The sequence below is a fragment of the Coccinella septempunctata genome, chromosome 2 (assembly GCF_907165205.1).
Source record: "Coccinella septempunctata chromosome 2, icCocSept1.1, whole genome shotgun sequence".
Lineage (NCBI taxonomy): Eukaryota > Metazoa > Arthropoda > Insecta > Coleoptera > Coccinellidae > Coccinella > Coccinella septempunctata.
Window position 1 is genome coordinate 9822299 of NC_058190.1, and position 20028 is coordinate 9842326.

Consider the following 20028-nt stretch of genomic DNA (forward strand, 5'->3'; position numbering starts at 1 on the left):
TCGTTACATGCTTCTGTGAACGTAACCTTAAAATCGCTGTCAATCAGCTGCTCAAAAAAACCGGTGGAACCTGTTGAATCTGCTCAATTCAATTCATTCGATTCTCGATTCTTCGTTCGCTCAAGTGAATTGGAACTTGGTGTGAATTCTTAACGTGATTTTTCAGTGCACTCTCAACTTTTTCAGTCAGCTCAAATCTAATAATATTATTTTATATTACAATAATCAATCGATCAACATCTCAAGAGTTGTGTTGTTACAAAAAATGTAATCATTTTTTGCATGTGTCACGTTAAAATATCATTCTACATAATTTTCCTCTCAACATTCACTCCATCGCTATGCATTTTCTCACAATTACATTTGCAATATTCTGCTCTACATCTCTCTATCATAGTTGAATGTATATTTTCTCAATTTTCTCCAAATCTCTCAATCAACCACGTGCTGGGGATCTAACTGTGAGGAAGATAAAACAGGGAGTCGTTGTTTAAACACTTTGAAATCTTTCCTGCAGGAAAATATAAAATCCACATAGGTCTTTGGGCAACTTATTTTTTCTTTTCCAAATTATTCATGCATTCTAAGCTTTGGCATGCTGTTTTTGATTTCTATGGCCGACTCCCAATAAACATTGTGTCCTGTTTGGATAATGTTGAAGATTTCTGAACATATAATAATTTCAACTGCATTTTTTTATGTTAATGTATTTAATATTTTTAATTTTTATTTTATGCTTTATAAGCAGGCATTAGTTGTGTTGTTGAGGTCAAATGAGACCGAAAGCATAGACAGCATCTACTTTTTCACAACAAAATTGTAGTATTTATTATAATTATTGTCAGTTTTATGCTTCATAAGCAGGCATTAGTTGTGTTGTTCTGATTAGGTCAAATGAGACCGAAAACATGGACAGCATCTACTTTTTCACAACAAAATTGTAGTATTTATTATAATTATTCCAATATTTATAGCTTTTGATATTGCAGAGTGGTATATACTAATTGAATTGCATATTTAATTTTTTCTTGTATTGATAGATTTTTAATTTCAACTTCATTTCCTATGAACAATATTATTTCTGTTTATTATAATTATTGTCTTACAGAGATATGTGACCCTATTGACATTTTACCTCTGCTCATATATTCATTGCCATAATTATAGCTTATGTATTTCCATTTTTTTTCCTGTGCTGGAAATATCAATCTATGTATTGTTAGAAATGAAACTCAAGAATTCCAAACTTAATCATTTATTTTCGTAAACACAAGAAATATCGAGCGGCTTGTACATCCGAGCACGAAGGGATCTTCCAATCGAATTGCCTGAGTACCACAGCTTCAAATCTCGGCTGTCGTTTATGTTTACTCAGCGCTTATCCCCTTTGACCGGCAGCGGCTCACCATATTCGTGTATTCGATTTCTTACACGGCCTTCCTGACAACTGCGACGCTCTCGACGCATTTTTCTCCAGAAGACCTATCTGTGAAAAAGAAATATTATTTTTTCTTTCACCTGGCTCAATCACTCACGGGACTGAGACCCAGAGACATACAATTCAGTGATAATCTCGATCATCACTCTGCTCTTATCAAATTATACTCGTAAATACCTCAGCTATCAATCAGCTGTACCACTTGCTGGTCAGAGTCTCACATAATCAAAATTATATCTGTAATGACCTCAGCCATTACCCTGCTCTATCACTTACGTTACAGAGACAGACAAATATCGAAATTACACCTGTAAAGACATCAGTCATTTCTCAGCTCTACCACTAACGGGACAGAGACTGACAAAAATCAAAATTATACCTGTAATGACCTCAGCCATCACTCAGCTCTACCACCAGGGGTACAGAGACTGACAAAAATCAAAATTATACCTGTAATGACCTCAGCCATCACTCAGCTCTACCAATAAGGGTACAGAGACTGACAAACATCAATCAAAATTATACCTGTAATGACCTCGGCCATCACCCAGCTCTACCACTAACGGGACAGAGACTGACAAAATCAAAATTGTACCTGTAATGACCTCAGCCATCACTCAGCTCTACCACTAAGGGTACAGAGACTGACAAAATCAAAATTGTACCTCTAATGACCTCAGCCATCACTCAGCTCTACCACTAAGGGTACAGAGACTGACAAAATCAAAATTGTACCTGTAATGACCTCAGCCATCACTCAGCTCTACCACTAACGGGACAGAGACTGACAAAATCAAAATTGAACCTGTAATGACCTCAGCCATCTCTCAGCTCTACCACTAACGGGACAGAGACTGACAAAAATCAAAATTGTACCTGTAATGACCTCAGCCATCACTCAGCTCTACCACTAACGGGACAGAGACTGACAAAATCAAAATTGAACCTGTAATGACCTCAGCCATCTCTCAGCTCTACCACTAACGGGACAGAGACTGACAATGCAATAACAGCATTAATGTTTCTACACTAACCTTCTCTTTCAACTGAGTCACTTTCTGACTCCAGAAAATCCAATACTTCATTCATGTCAACATTCAAAGCCCATTGTGTAGGCCATCGTCTGAGCTGCTCCTTGGCTGCTTTCGTCACGATGTTCGTGCCAATCTTCTTAATTTCATAGCGTCCATTATCCAGGCAGTTCACCACCTCGTATGGACCCAGAAACTCATAATCGCTTTTACTAATGTGCATCTGAGAATCACGGTGCATCAGCACAAAGTCACCAGGCGAGTACTGAACGTTATCTCTTCTTCTCTTATTAACATCGTTCAGATCACGTGTCGAGGACAATTTTTCTGCTACTCGCTGTCTATCCAAATCTCGGTTTCTCATTGAAGACAGATCCTTTGACACATTTTTCAATAACGCCTGTATCAATGGTGTCGAACTTTGGATTCCCAAGAGTAATTGCTGTGGAGTCGAATTAGTTGATTTCTGCACAGTTGTGTTAAGAACAAGCTGGATTTTCCATAAACCACTCGGCCATTCTGCCTTTACTCGAGTTTCAATTCTCAATAAATTCCTAATGGTTCTCATATAGCGTTCCACCTGTCCATTTCCTCTGTGTATGTCTGGCGTAACATAATGATGCTCGATATTCCAATTCTCCAGATACTTTGGAAAAGTTATATTCTTGAACGACGTAGCGGCATCCATTATAACTCGTTTAGGGGTTCCAAATAATGATAACACAGTTTCTAATTTTTCGCGAGTTTCTGCGGTGGTCACACTTTTCATTGGCATCAAAATGCAATATTTCGTAAAACTATCAACGATAACCAAAATGTGCTTGTAACCGTCAGTAGACACAGGTAATGGTCCTAAACAATCCAAATGTAAGGTGTGAAATGGTTCTTTGGGAATCTCTACTGGATGTACAAAACCTTGTAGTGGTCCTGTTCTTGTCTTTTTTACTGCACATATTACACAATGCCTAACATAACATTTGATGAAGTGTCTCATTCGTGGAAACCAAAAATTTGCAGCTATCGACTGGTAAGTTTTATCATCGCCGATATGACACTGCTCGTCATGGAAGATACGGAGTAACCCATAGACATATTAAACACATGGACACGGCGTAGAGAGAGAGGGGGTGCTGCCGAAATAAGATAGAGCTAGTATGGGAAAAACATTCGTTTGAACTTTGTATTTATCGAAATTTTCAGAATTTTCTCATCAATTTTAGATCAACTTTGAATGTCGTATCCTTTTTCTATTATGAAAGTAATAATGGTGTCTTCGTAGAGTGCAATTAATAGTACGAAATGAGTTGAAAAAACAGATAAAGGGAAATTTCACAGGTATAGTAACTTCGAATGTATTAATCGATTTATTATATCATAGTTGAATTATTCATTTCAAATCAATAAATGTATGTCAATTCTTTTCTCATCTAGCTAAAATAATACTCAAGAAGCACTTGAGATTAGAAGAGAAAATTAGTATGCTGATTGAAATGTCTATTTTTCAACCTTTTGATCAATATTGATCAATGAAATATTTTTTCAGATATTGAACAAGAAATCAGAATATTGTGTTGGCTAAAAATGTGCTCAATTGTTTTTATTCAGAACAATTTATTTACAAACTTTTCATGAACTTATCTGTTGTATTTTCCGAGGAATAGTTGCCGAAAGCAAAAATTGTGCTCTTTAGTTCTAATTGGATAATTAAACGCAATCTAAATGATACTAATATTCTTTCAATTTTTTATATTCGATTATAGGTACTTGTTTTTATCTCTAACGGGCGCCAATATACAAATATAGCTCGGAAATTAATACCATTTTGCCCATACTAGCTCCATCTCATGTTGGCCGCACTCGTGGCTATTGAAACTCACTGAAAGGGCGCGTCCATGTGTTTTATAGGTCTATGGAGTAACCCTAAGCGACTTTGTCTAGGAACAAACCACTGCAGATTCATTGTTCCATCTGGGTTGTGGTGCTTGTGGTACAACATTCCATCCTTTTCAGTGTATTGGTTAGAGTCGAGATCTCCATTCCTTAGCTGTTCCAACATGTTTTGAACTTCCTCGTTTCCCTTCTGTTCAATGTAAGCCCAGTTATTATGCGAAACTCGGCGTATTGTGTTTACAGGATTTCTACTCAGATAATCCACATGTGGAAGATTGCTTCCTTTACGGTACTTTATCTCAAAATCGAAATCTTGAAGGTAAACCCACCAGCGGGCTATTCGAGGAATAAGATCCCTTTTAGTAGCTGTTGCCTTAACGGAATTGCAATCTGTGACTATGGTGAATTTGATCCCAAGCAAATAAGTTCGAAAGTGTTTGAGTGCTTGCACTATTGCCAGAGTTTCTAACTCGTATGAGTGATACTTCGATTCACTGTCTGTTGTCCTTCTACTGAAATAAGCTACAACCTTTGGCTGGTTTTCATGTTTTTGTATAAGTATGGCACCATATCCAATACTGCTAGCATCGGTGTGCAGCTCTGTGGGTGCTTCTGGATCATAAACAACGAGCAGAGGCCTTGATGTCAGATGATCAATGACATATTTTCTTGCTTCCTCCTGCTCTTCTCCCCATTGGAAGGGAATTCCTTGTTTCGTCAGGCGAGTTATACATGCCGTTTTACTAGCGAATTCTGGGACAAATTTCCTGAAATACCCTGCTAGACCCATAAATTGACGAACTTGCTTGACATTTGTTGGAATTGGCGACTTCATTAGCGCTTCGACCTTGGCTTTCCCTGGTCTTACACCTTCACCTGATATTTCTCTCCCAAGGTATTCTAAGCTTGGTTGCAGGAAGTGGCATTTTTTTATTTTCAGAGAAAAACCAGCAGAACTAAGTGCTTCCAGGACGCGTCTTAAGTTGGTAAGACCTTCTTCCGGGGTGGCACTAGGAATGAGAATATCGTCCACATAAACTAATGCAATAGTATCTTTCAAATTTCCAAGGGCTCGATTGACAGACTTCTGGAATACAGCCGGTGCATTGGTTAGACCGAAGGGCATACGAAGGTATTCGAAATGACCATCAGGTGTCACAAAAGCAGTCTTCGGAATGGATTCTTCATGTATCGGTATTTGGTGGAAACCGGAAGCCATATCCAAAGATGTGAAATAACATCCTTTTCCTAACCTATCCAACTGATCCTCAATTAATGGCATGGGAAATCGATCTTTAATAGTAATTCGGTTAAGTTCACGATAGTCGACGCACATTCTGAAGGATGTATCCTTTTTTCTCACCAATAGTATTGGACTTGCAAAGGGTGATTCACTAGGACGTATAATGTTGTTCGCCATCAAATCGTTTGTGATTTCACGAACAGCTTCCCTTTCGGTAGCGGATAATCGATAAGGATTACGAGCAACTACAGTATCTTCTGATAGGCGTATCTGAAGACTCACATTGTTTACCGCGCCTACTTTATTTCCAGTTGTTATCATGCCACTAAAATCTCGAAGAATAATTTGGAGATCATCCAGGTACTCAGCAGGTACATCAATCTCAGTTATTTCAGAATCGAAACTCTCAGAAATCCGGTTGATTCCAGGCAACTCACGACGTACGATGCGCGATCCTTCATGATCCGTAATGGTAACAAGACTCTGATCTTCGAAAATATTACGTCCAATCAAAACATCGTAATCAAGACTCTTAGCAGATACAAAAACGTAAGTAACTGGAATGTTCACATCAGAGATGTTTGTGAAACCAACGAATTTTTTTGTTGCTTCAATGGTTACATTACTAAGTCCTTTCAGAATTATATTACATCCGGTTACTTTATTTTGGAATAAATGAGTGTACTTGTCTGAAATAAGAGAAAGGTCAGCTTTCGTAAAACAATTTGAAATATTGTGACCCTTCTTAGCACAAAAACTACAACTCTCGTGATTTTGAGATGTACTAGGAACACCTTGGTCATTAACAGGGAATCTTTTGTTATCTGATTGAAATTTGTTGTCTTTAACACGACAATTTGCTTGAACATGTCCCATTTTACCACATTGGTAACACTTCTTAGAAATTTTGAAACTGCTTCCTTTCTTGTCGGAAAAAGGATATTTTCTTTTGAGAGATGACTCATAACCAATCATTCGTTGCTGTCCATCGTTATATCGTGAAGGTTTAACGAACGATGACAAGAAAACTAACAACTCGGAAATAGTGCGACAGTTAGCATTCATTGCGGCATTTCGTATCTCAAGCTCTGAAATTCCATAAACAATCAATTCTACTCGATCTCCTTCACTCCAGTTAGCGCGTAAATTATTTAATAAAGCTGACTTCTCATGCACATAAGTTTCATAAGTGTTTACACAAGCACTTGTGAATTTAACTGCCTCTTCCAACATACGGCCAAGATTCCTTTTCGGAGGAAATGCTTCGATGAAATCGATACGGAAAGTAGCCCAGTCTCTGTTGTCGGGATTCCAACGTTCAAACCATCTTTTCGCTTCATTCAATAAAAATCGACCAATCCTTGCCAAGGTTTGAACATCAGACCACCCTACTTCATGCTTAATAGTCTCAACATAACTCACCCATTTATTCGATTCATTAATTTCGGGTTTGAAATACGGTAAATCTACCTGTTCACCAGATCTCTGCGATTGTAGAACTTTGACTAACTCCGCCAGTAAGCTTTGAGTCGAATCGCCATCCGATGATGCCATTTTTTTTTTCACTTGTCTTGTAAACACACAGTCCAGGATAAAATTTCAGGATACGACGTAATAACCACTCAGTATTCGTAAATGTCCATAAAAGCTCGAAAGCAGTCTTAGTAATTATCGTTTTTGTAACAATACAACAACACAAGTCACAAAATAACAGTTCACTATGAACGATAGGCACAATCCCACTTCTGATGTTAGAAATGAAACTCAAGAATTCCAAACTTAATCATTTATTTTCGTAAACACAAGAAATATCGAGCGGCTTGTACATCCGAGCACGAAGGGATCTTCCAATCGAATTGCCTGAGTACCACAGCTTCAAATCTCGGCTGTCGTTTATGTTTACTCAGCGCTTATCCCCTTTGACCGGCAGCGGCTCACCATATTCGTGTATTCGATTTCTTACAGTATATTGTTCATGAGAAGTTTTATTTCTTCTCAAAATTCGCCCTAATAATCCATATATCCATTCAATAAGATGAACACATAAATATTTGTGTTGCTGGTTTTTATTAGGGAACGAAGAATTGAACAATACTGTAGGTCGGTCCTGGTCACTCAACGAATATTCTTTTTAAAAATTGATTATTTTAGGATAGAAAATTGAAAAGCTTCTGATGAATTGACTGATGTATTTTCGACTCTTTTTATATTAACGAATCACCCTAGTAACTAATATGACATGAACACGCACGCTATTTTAATGAAAATTAAACATACTCCCCGGGCTGAACCGTTGAGGTTGAGAATTGAAAATAAAGATTCCTAAAATTACGATATATTTTATCACTTCATATTAAGATTCAATATTGTTATCGCAATATGGAAGAGGGCATATTTTAGTGATTGATCTAGTGAATGTTCCTCCTTGAGTTTTAACTTTGACAATACGAACGCGTGAGTCTTTGCCCTTAATCAATTCAATAACACGTGCTAGTGGCCATTTGAGTGGAGGTGTTGTTTCATCCTTCAATAATACAATATCATTTACATGAATATTATTATAAGGAATGAACCATTTAGGTCTATTTTGTAATCTATTCAAGTAGTCGGTTTTCCAACGTGCCCAGAAATGCTGTTGAATTTGGCCGCATTTCTGCCAAAGCGATAATCTATTCATTGGAGAACAAGTGATATCTTTTTCTGGATAAGTTGTCAAACAAGTCCCTATCAAAAAATGTCCTGGTGTTAAAACGTTAAAATCTGAAGGGTCATTGGAAATGCCACAGATGGGGCGTGAATTAAGTACTGGGCTAGTACAGTACTAAATTCCTCGAAAGTGAAAATATAATTTTTCATAATTCTTATGAGATGATATTTTGCGCTCTTAATGGCTGCCTTCCACAGGCCACCATGATGAGGTGAACGAGGGGGAATAAATTTCCACTGAATATTGTTTTGAACAGCATACCTTTGCAATATTTCAGAAGTTCCAGGTTTTTTGAAGAATTCATTTAATTCCTTCAACTGGTTTTTTGCGCCCAGGAAATTAGTGGCATTGTCAGAGAATATTATAGAAGGATTTCCACGTCTAGCTATGAATCTTTTTAGAGTGAGTAGAAATGACTCTGTACTTAACCCTGAAACCAATTCGATGTGAACTGCACGAGTTGTCATACAAACAAACACTGCCATATAGCATTTCATAAGTGGAGACCTTCTCAGCGGAGAAGATTTTATTAAATAAGGACCACCAAAGTCAACAGAGGTGTTTGTGAAAGGGCGTGATACTTGAAGCCTTTCCTTCGGAAGATCTCCCATTAATTGTGAACACAATTGTGGTTTGAATTTATAACAAGTATGACATTTATTAATGATACGCTTTATTTCTCTCAGGGCCGGTACTTTCACGTGGGAATAAATAAATTTATTCGATAGATAAGTCTTATTCATAGAATAAGTAATAATGCTGTATTTTCAGTTTCAGATAGTGTTATTCATCGAATAAATCTGTCATTGAAACTTAATATTTGTCATAGATCGAATATTGGTACGTCATTATTGGTTGAATTTTTAAAATTTTTGATGTATGGTTATTCTTTTTGTAATTTTCACGAAATATTTGCTTTCTAGTTGGAATTATGACAATTTCTACAATGCGGTGTCTTATTTTACATTAATCAGTGAAAAGTAGTACACCGTGCTTTCATAGAATTACTTTTCGTCAAATAATTTCATCTGAAAGCACCGAAATAAGGTATCCTTTAGATAGGAAATTATTCGACAGATATCTATTGACAGTGAATAAAATTTATTCGAAGATGAAAGTACCGGGCCTCAGTCCATCTAGTGGCCAATATTTAAGTCTGATACTCGAAAGCGGGTTTTGAGGGCCTGCATGCAATAGTCTCAAATGTTCTGATTTCAACAAAAGTGTTGAAATATGATTTTTAGAAGGAAGTAATATGGGAAATCTTTGATTGAAGGGAAGAATAGCATTTGAGAGTCTACCTCCAACTCTCAGAATACCTATGGAATCGATAAATGGATTGAGTTTTTGAATAACTTTGTTTTTCAATATCTTTTCGTTCCTTATATTTCCTTTTCATAGGAAAAATACCGTCGTTGAGTAACTTCAACAATTTTGATCTCTGCTGAGTTGAGTTCAGTAACAGATAACGAATCAATCAATTTTTTGAATGGTCTTCTGCAATTTTGAATGAATCTGAGGCAATAGGCCATTACCCCTTTTAAGTGAAATAAATCAGAATACTGTGTGAAAACATCATAAATATCCAAAGTGTTTTGAACGAAATGAACAGTTTTCTTTTGCTCTGGAAGATTACCAAAGAATTCCTTGACATTGAATAGGGTTAAATCAAGGTCTGGTTGAAAAAAGAAACTGGGACCGTGCCACCACAAATCTGAGACTATCAATTGTGCTGGCAATGTACCTCTGGAGAGTAAATCAGCAGGATTGAGTTTGGAACTTATATGTCTCCATGTGGCACCTTTTGAATTTTCTTGGATTTGAACTACCCTATTAGAAACAAACACAGACCAACGGGATGGATGAGATCGGATCCATGCTAACAGTGGCGGCGCAAGACCTTAATTTGATGTGGGCAAGATACATTTTGCGAGGCCCCCTGGTGATGCCAGAGGACGTTTTTATGAGAAAGCGACTGATAATAAAAAATGAAATTTAAGAAATATAGAATTATCTACTTTCAGCCTAACTCACTTAACTGAACTAATTAATTATCAAGTCATGGCCCACCTGAGATGCTAGATCATGCTTAGTTAAAAAATTTCAAAATAACTACTCAGGACTAGTTCAAATGAACGGGCAACAACCTGATTGGATCCATACGCAGTGCAAGATTGTGTTGAACTCGGTCAACCGTTTACATAATCGCGCGTAATTAATTAAACGTAAACGGTTGCCGATCCTTTGAACTAGGTCTCAGTGTATTTAGTAGGCTTAGTTCAGATGATAGTGCGTAAACGCGCGATCCACAAACCGCGCGACTAAAGATACAGAGGAGTCATATACAAATGTTCATATGGTCGCGCGACATCGCGCGTAGACTCCACTGTATCTTAAGGCTTAGTTCAGATGATTCGAACCAGAAACCGGACTACTAAAGATACAGAGGAGTCTACGCGCATATGAACATTTATATTTGACTCCTCTGTATCTTTAGTCGCGCGGTTTGTGGATCGCGCGTTTACGCTCTATCATCTGAACTAAGCCATATTCAGTTATGTGCATTCAGTATAGGTTCTTTCGTTTGCATAAAAAGTATAGCACTTTTCTACACTCGATTTTAGTATTCGTTTGCTGATTGGATTTACAGCAATGTAGAGTAGGTGTAGTTTATCTACACCTCCTTTTGACTAGATGTAGATAAAATACACCCCCTCTACACTGGTGTGAATCAACTCGGGTGTAGAAAAGTGCTACACTTTTTATGCAAACGAAAGTACCTAATATTATAGTCGTATAGAATTATGAACTATATACGCCAATTTAGAGAGTCTCAATGGCTTTTTTTTTAAATCCCTATTTAAGCATGAAAAAATTTCATGGTTTCATGGATTCATTCTGAAAATTGAGTTAATGTCACATTGTTGATAACCCAATTAAAGTCTTGTGAAACCCGCTGTTGGACGTCAAGCTCAAGCGGTGTGTAGTGGATCCTCAAGGTAAGCGTCCACAGTTAAGTCACTCGGGCGAAAATTATTCGCTTCGAGCGAAATTTCGCAGTATCTAAAACAAAGCGCAATTCATGCAGAGCGAAATTGTCGCGTGTAGAGACCTTTGATGCGCTGATTAAAACCAACAGACCACCGACTCGCAGTGAGGGCCCTAGCCCGGCAGTTACTCGGTACCAGAACTTATAATCTTTGTTCTACCTCTACAATAGGCGCTTTTTAAAAAGTCGGTCTATTTCATAGAGTTTCTTGAGTGAATGTATATGTTAATCGCTGTTTTCATGACAGAACATTCTTTTACTTTTGGCTACTCCTTCCTTTCTGTAGTAATGTTGAAGATTAAAACGGTTCTCCTTAATCAACTCTTCGACTCTAATCAATATTCTTTGATACTGTTTGAAAATGTACGCAAATGTTGTAAAGTAAAGGAACTTTTAAATTTACTTGTTTAGATTGCTACAGGAATATGTATCATACCAACATGTTGGTGGAACTTGAAAATGGCAGAACAATTTTCTGGATATACCCACAACCCTTAGATTTAGACACGTTCACTGTTTTTATTTCATAAACCTGATGCGAGGGGCTCCTCGGCCCGCGAGGCCCCTCAAGCCGCGAGGCCGTAGGCCGTCGCCCACGTCGCCTACGCCTTCCGCCGCCACTGCATGCTAACACTATTTCTGAATCAGACCATAGATTGATGGAATCAATATTTTGTAAGTGGGATGACAATGAATTAGAGATTTTTGAAATTAGTTATGATAAGAGTACAACTCCCATCAATTCTAGTTTAGGTATAGATAAGATTTTCAATGGTGCAACACGACTTTTAGCTGTTATCAGCTTTGAAGAGACAGATTTATTCAAATAGACTGTCCTTAAATAAATACAGGCTCCATATGCCTGAGAGCTGGCATCGGCAAATCCGTGAATTTCATGTCGTAAAATTTTTGATTCAAATTGAAGAATAGTTCTTGGAATTTTTAATTGGGAAAGCATTGAAAGACCTTTTAAGGCAGTCTTCCAATCAAAAAGAAGTTTTGAACTTATGTTTTCATCCCATCCAATTTTTGAAATCCAAATTTTTTGCAAGAGAATTTTCAAACTAACAACAAAAGGATTTATGATTCCTAGAGGATCATAAATGGATGCTATGGTGGAGAGAACTTCTCGTTTACTATAAGATTCTTTCATTGAAAATTTTGGCAATGCAATTCTAAAATTATCAGAACGCGAATCCCATAGCATACCTAAAATTTTGTTTGAAGATTTTCCTGAATCTAAAGTATAATTTTCCTTGTGAGAATTTTTTGAAATAGAATTTAAGAATTCCTGAGAATTTGAACCCCATTTGTGGAGTGATATGCAAGCTGATTGTAAGCAATTAGTGAGTTGATGGTGAGCCTCAATCAAAGTTGATACATCATGACAGCCAAAAAGAAAAACATCCACATAACAGGAGTTCAGAATTGCTTCGCTTGCGAGAGGAAATTTCTCCCTATTTTGCATTGCTAGTTCTTTTAAGCATCTTGTACTTAAGAAGGGGGCTGAATTTGTGCCATAAGTAACTGTTTTCAATTCTATACACTTCAGTTTATCTTGAGGATTGTCACGCCACAAGATGTTCAATAAATATGTGTGATTAGGATTTATTTGAATTTGCCTAAACATTTTTCAATGTCAGCAATAAGAACGTACATGAATGTACGAAAACATATCAATATATCGAATAAGTCTGGTTGTACAGTATAACCTTTAAGCATAATATCATTAAGAGAAAAACCAGTTGAGGTTTTCATAGAACCATCAAATACTACACGAAGCTAAGATGTCTAAAACTCTGGTGTATTCACTGATTCGATATTGTTTTTAATTTCGTGGGGATATCGGACCAGTTTCGTTTTTCCCACTGTAGGTAGCGCTGTTTAGAATTTGACAGAGCATTGTCAATTGATATTTGAAAATAATTTCCTACCATAGATAACCTACGACGTACGAATATGTTGTATTTATAAGCGATTATAGGTGTGTGAAAATGTATTAGTTTCGAGAAAGGGGTGTAGAACATTCATTTATTCAACATGTCGTTCAGTAAGTTCAGGTTTCTGTATGGACAATCAAGAACTACAGCTAATAATTCGGTGTTGTTGGAATTTGAAGCAGAACCAAATCAGATGAATGAACATTCGGGACCGATATAGCTAAGTTTTATGGAAACTTCAGCAATATTTCAAAGAATCTGTATTGGAAATACGTAATGTGAATTGTGAGCATGTATTGAAAATCAGAAATACATAAATCTATTCGAGTTTGTTCTTCAAATATTCTTCCTGAATAGATATAGTGAAAATTACCTTTCTATCAACTGAATATATTGGATATTTGACCAATCAATTGTGTTTTATTAAAATCATATTGAATTACCCCCCTCACGAATTCAACTTGTCGAACGGAAATTATCTTGAAGAAGAACAGTAAATACTCCTTTGAACCTTTATTCGGTAGTGTTGAAATGTTGACAAATTTGTTTTTACAAAGAAAATTGAACTGTAAATCACAAATATTCCTTAACAGCTGACAAAATGGGCCAGTTTTTATTTTGCACTCGTTGATCGATATTCGATATCAACGAAAAACAAAATAAAACGAGAGAGTATCTTGGACTTCCTTTGATAGAACAAGGATAGAAGGAAGCAAATGACATGGTGGCGCCGCCACGAAACTGATCCCATATCCCCGATTTTCTGAAATGTTGATGCCTGCAAAAAGTGACAAGTGCACACACCAGTGTTTTAGACATCTTACACGAAGCTTAGTTGTGATACTTTGATCACGAATGACACAATGATGAGGTACGAAATATTTGTTAAGGGATAATTCATTGGTTAGAGTTAAAGGTACAATTGCTGCATGTCCTAAGGATAAATATTCATTGATGAATTCTGAATATTGGGCCTTTCGTTCAGGGAAACTTTCAAGTCTCTTTTCTAAATTTAAAAATCTCTTTTTTGCTTGAGAGAATGAATCACCTAGTTTTGAAGGTTCATTTGGACCTTTGAATGGTAGGTCAACCTGAAATCTACCAGACGGCAACCGAATGGTTGTGTCTTTGAATATTTGTTCAGCTTGTTGCTCTGCTTGAGTCAATATAGATTCAGATTGAATTTGTACTTCTTCAATTTCCCAAAATTTGGTTAAAGTATCATTCAACATATCATCTGGATTGGCAGTAGGTTCTGTACATTCGAATTCGAATAAATATTGTGATGCATTTAAATGAGTTGCACGAGACATGCATCCTGACTGAGGAATATTTCCAGCAATTAAATATCCTAGATGTGAATTTTGAAGAACAGGCAATCCAGGACCTAATTTAATTATACCATCAGTAATGATGTCAAAGTATATGTCTGCACCCAAAAGTATATCAACATTAGATGGAGTGTTGAAATGGATATCTGCTAATTGAATGTTCATTGGAATAGGAATAGAACTCAAACTAATTGGTAACTGTGGTTGTTTACAAGTTATAGTTTTAAGAACAGCACAAGAAACACTAAATTTTCGGTCGGTGTGTACTAATTAGTGAATTTTAGATCAATCATTCTATTTGACATAGAACAACTTTGAGAGATACCGGAAATTTGAATTTTCTGGTCATAAGTTTTGAGATTGAGTTTTTAACTAAATCTTCAGTTACAAATGATGTTTGACTTGCTGAGTCTGTCAAACAACGAGCTATAATTGTCTGGTTGTGAGAATTATACAATTTGACACATGCCGTAGCTAGAAGCACTTCATTATTAGAGGACTGTACTGAAAGAGAAGACAAATTTTGAGCAGAAGAATCAACCTCTTCTCGCACTGGAATATATGGTTGAGCACTAGTGGATAAATGGGAAGATGCTTGCGTCGAACTAGTTGATCTGGATGGTTCATCATGAGATCTGCAATGGGAAAATGAATTTCGAGATGAATTCTCATTGAAATGCAATAAACTATGATGAGACCTTTGACAATTGGAACATCCTAGTGAATATCCGGTCTGGACATTCAAAAGATGTCCCTACCGGATATCCACTAGGTGTCCGTGATGGACGTTATACGGACCATGTAACATATACATGTTATTTGGTCCATATTACGACCCTTACAGACTCCTAGTGAATATCCAGTATGGACATTCAAAAGATGTCCCTACCTGATATCCAATAGGTGTCCGTCAAGGACGTTATACGGACCATGTAATATATACATGTTATTTGGTCCATATTACGTCCATTACGGACTCCTAGTGAATATCCGGTGAGGACATTCAAAAGATGTCCCTACCGGATATCCACTAGGTGTACGTGATGGACGTTATACGGACCATGTAATATATATGTATAAGTTATATCACGGATATCCAGTAAGGACATATTTTTGCCTGCATTAAGTCGGTCAGGGACTATTTTGGAACTATATGATACGGACATATGTCATATAGTCCGTATTATGTCCATCACGGTCATCCAATGGATATCCGATCGGACTAACAATGGATATATATCGTGGACGTCCTAAAACTGTCCGGAAACGGACGTCCAAAGGACATACAAATCAAGTCCATGGACGTTCCGACGTTAAATGGACATGAATTGTACGTCCCATGGACGTTGTGTGCTATTAGGAAAATAGGAAATCGAACTTGGCATAGGAGGAATAGGTAATAAAAGTATCCGGATGAAAAAACATATATTGAAAATGAAAAATCTGGCTATTGAATATATCATATCAATATATTGATATATATTGAGGATCACATTGTGGATTTACAAAATATTAAAAATAAAGCTGATAAAATTCAAGAACTATTTTGATTAATCAACATTATTTGTTTAACCTTACTTGCTGATAACCTGTTTCGCCTATCGGAAATTGCTAGTCCCGTTTTTGTAAAGAGGCGTTCGCATGGCACTGAAGTAGCCACGGTTCCAAATCTTCTTCTCACCTGCTTGCTCAAATTGGGAAAATTATACTCGTGGGTTCTCCACCATTTCAACAGATCTTCTTTTCTATTCAATAGAAGCTCCTCCATATATTGCCGGATTTCGATTGCAGCTCGAGACCTAGCCGTGCCCGTTGGCTTAAATTCCTGGGCTTTTTTATCGAATGTTTGGAAAATGTCGATTTTTTTTCTTTTTTCCCGAATTTCTGCTTCAGTGACACCTAATTTTGAATGTTCTTTTCACAGCGAATTTTTCCCTGCTTTCCCTGTCTGGTCCATTCACTAGCTATTGTTAAAAAAATTTCTTATTAAAAGCACGGTTATCCCACATAGCGTCTACAATGTAAGGAATATTTCTATTACGGACCCCAACTTACATGTGTGTATACTTATTATATGAATATTTTGATAATTGACAACAGGAAATACTATACTTTTCACTGCATTTATCAATTTCAGGTTACTCAGCCGAAAATTCTTTTTTTCTCCTCTGCTTTGCCCCAACCAGCTGGACGGGGCTATAAAATTAAAGGAAAAATTTCTTTTCAGAATTCTACTGATTTTTTCCTTTAAGCACGCTCCCCCAATTATTTTCAAGTAAATAACCCGAAGCAGAAAATGTTGGTAAACTTAATTACACAAAGTGTTTTTAACGATTTTACAAGAAACAGGAGAATTGAAAGGTTTTCAGTGAAGAATATAATTTCATTTAGAGAGCATATGGTTGTTGTGGAAGTTAACTTAAATTTATTCCACTCATTGCACTTAAAACTCACCAGTTTTGTGTACAATCCTGGGTTCTAGATTGCCATTTCTATTGTCGACGTTATTTCTAAGTCTTCGATTGGGAATGCTGACAATATGCTTGCTTCTCAACTCCTCATCCTCTCTTGGAGCATTAGAGGAAGCTGAAGAACTCCCAATATTTAATCTTTCCAAGTGCAGGAGGACTTGCGCCAACATTTTATTTGTTTTCTTAAACTCTCCTAGAATTAAATGAATTTTAATTAGTTTGATTGATAATAAGGATGAAAATTAAACAGGGTGGAAAAGAAATAACCGCAATTGAAGCCCACTTCATATATACTCTCACCTTTGACATATAGCTGCAAATATTTCACAAGTTGATCTGCAGAAAAACAAATCTTATTAATAATATTTCATATCTGATTGAAATATTAATGAGTGTATATAAAAATTTTTTTTTATGCAATATGCATCAGTTTTTTTTCAAATCTTGCATTATAGCTGAAAATTTTGCATAAATACTTGAAATGTTGAATTTCGAAATAGGAATTTATAGGAATATTCGATCTCGGACAGGTAATTTTGTGGGTTGGTAAAAGAGAGATGAGCACTTTCACTACAGTCTAGATTTTTATTCACACACAAGAAATATACAGTTAAATCTATTTCAAAAAGGTACTCACTCGTTTTCGTCGTAATGTGGAAGAGACCCTTTCTGTCCGAATCCGCTCATTTTATCCCTTCATCCCCACTCGTTTCTAAACTTTCTCGACTTCTCGGTACTGACAGAACCCCACCAACCCTGAGGTTCGCAAAGTTGTCAATAGGGGAGGCGTTGCCAGATTTAACATCCTCCCACACGAGAAAAGAGTGAGGACTTCACAACTTTGCAAGATTCGGACATTGACATTGGGTGTTAACATTAAGAAAAACAACACAAACAATACATAAGCACGAACAATCTGAGTGAAAACGAGTACAAACACTTTCGAAAACTCACATTAGAATACAAAAATAACATTAGAAAATACAAAAAGAAATATAAACAATAACAAAACAAAAAAAAAGACCTAAAATATATTCACAAATCAAGGCGTCTGGGTTCTTTGGAAATACGCCCGCTTCTAGTTCTAATTTGTTTGTCTTCTTTGACATTTTTTACATTAATATTTTCCCTATCACTGCTTGCTAATGCGATTAAGGCGGAATTTTGAATTTTTGATCTCTTCAATTCCGACAGTACTTCTGTTTCGTCTATATTTTGATCGGGAAAATTAGGCCAACTTTCTTCATTCTTTTTGAGCCAATCCGGACCCTCCCACCACCGAGATTCTAATAACTGATCAACCGTACATCCTCGTGATGGCAAGTCAGCAGGATTCATATTGCCCGGAATATGCCGCCATTGCTTAACTTCCGAAATATTTCTTATTTCTTTGACCCGATTCGCGACAAAAACGCTCCAATTATCTTCCCTATTGATCCACGTGATAACCGTTGACGAGTCTGACCAGTAAAATACTTTATCTATTTTAAAATCCATGGCGTTCAAAATATGCCTAGTTAGTCTTGCACCGATCGTTGCCGCTAATAATTCCAATCGTGGTATACTTATAGAATTACCCGTGTCACCTTTTTTGGCAGGCGTAACTTTAGTCTTTGCTTGTACAAAACGAAGCTGCACGTCCCAACCCTTTTGAATTCTTAAAAAAATTACCACAGCATATGCTAATTTGCTGGCATCGACAAAGGTATGTAAACTTACTTCTACGTCCGTTTCCGATTGCTTGACGCCTAACATGCAACGCGGTATCTTTACTTCCGACAATTTTGTTAATTCTTTGATCCAAACCAAAAAACGTTTCTTAATACTTTCGTTCACTTCTTCATCCCAACCAATTTTAGCTGCCCACGCTTCCTGTAACAAAATTTTGGGACCGTGTGATATCGGGCATACAAAGCCTAGCGGATCGAAAATGCGATGTGCTACCGATAAAATTACCCTTTTAGTTATTTTGTCAACCGCGACTTTCTCAATATTCGAAACATTTAGCGCTAGCGTGTCGTTCTCTTTATCCCATTTCAAGCCAAGTACTCCGCAAACATTATTCAAATTGTCATGAGTATATTCCCATCCACGTAAATCAAAAAGACCTGTCTCCATCACAGCTTTTGCTTTATATTTGAAGTCAGCTAATTGTTCGAAGTTATCCACACTCGCTACACAATTATCCACATAAAAACTACGTTTGAGCTTCGAGATGTAAAAGTATTCAGAGACAAATATACCGCGTTCACTTTCAATTGATTTCAAATAATTTTCTAAATGTAGACTGATGGTCGCCCCTAACATAAATGGACTGCTACAAACACCAAAAACTACCCTACAGTGTCTGAACATTATCAGATTGCCCTGCGCGTCATACCAAAGAAATCTCAAAAAATCCCTATCTTCGGGATCAATACTTATTTGAAGAAACGCTTTTTTGATATCAGAAATCACACCAATTTTACCTTCTCTAAACCTCAATAAAATGTCCATGACTTCTTCGATAAGATTCGGTCCCTTTTCCAGACAGCTATTTAGGGATGGGCTGCCTGCTGACGCATCGAATATTGGCCTCGTCTTTGTTGTAGCTTCTTCTTTGAAAACCGGGCGATGTGGCAAATAAACACCCCAGTTGTCCATTTCTTGTGCTGGTACCTGCTCTATTATCCCCTCGTGGAGCCATTCTCGGAATATCCCATCATATTCCTGGAATTTCTGCATCTCTCGTAGTTTCTTGACCATTTTTTCCAATCGTTGCATGGCCATGCTCTTGTTGTCCTTGAGCTCGGGGTGATAATCCAGCCATGGTAGTTTTACCTCATAACGACCTTCGGGGTTTTTCGCAATAGATTCCTTGAAGTTCTGCTCAACTTGAATGTTATGATCCTTACGTGATTTATGATCTATAGGATCGTCTATTCCTAT

At 36.9% G+C, this 20028-nt stretch overlaps 1 protein-coding gene across 1 annotated transcript in view; it reads right to left on the minus strand.

Annotated features, from left to right (window-relative positions):
• LOC123306947 overlaps positions 1-20028 on the minus strand; it is a 28061-nt gene that overhangs the window by 4471 nt on the left and 3562 nt on the right. Inside the window, exons 3-4 of the mRNA XM_044889149.1 lie at positions 17401-17436; positions 17084-17293 (exon numbers count right to left, since the gene is read on the minus strand). Coding sequence (XP_044745084.1) covers positions 17084-17293; positions 17401-17436 — 246 coding nt within the window. The remainder of the gene's footprint in view (positions 1-17083; positions 17294-17400; positions 17437-20028) is intronic.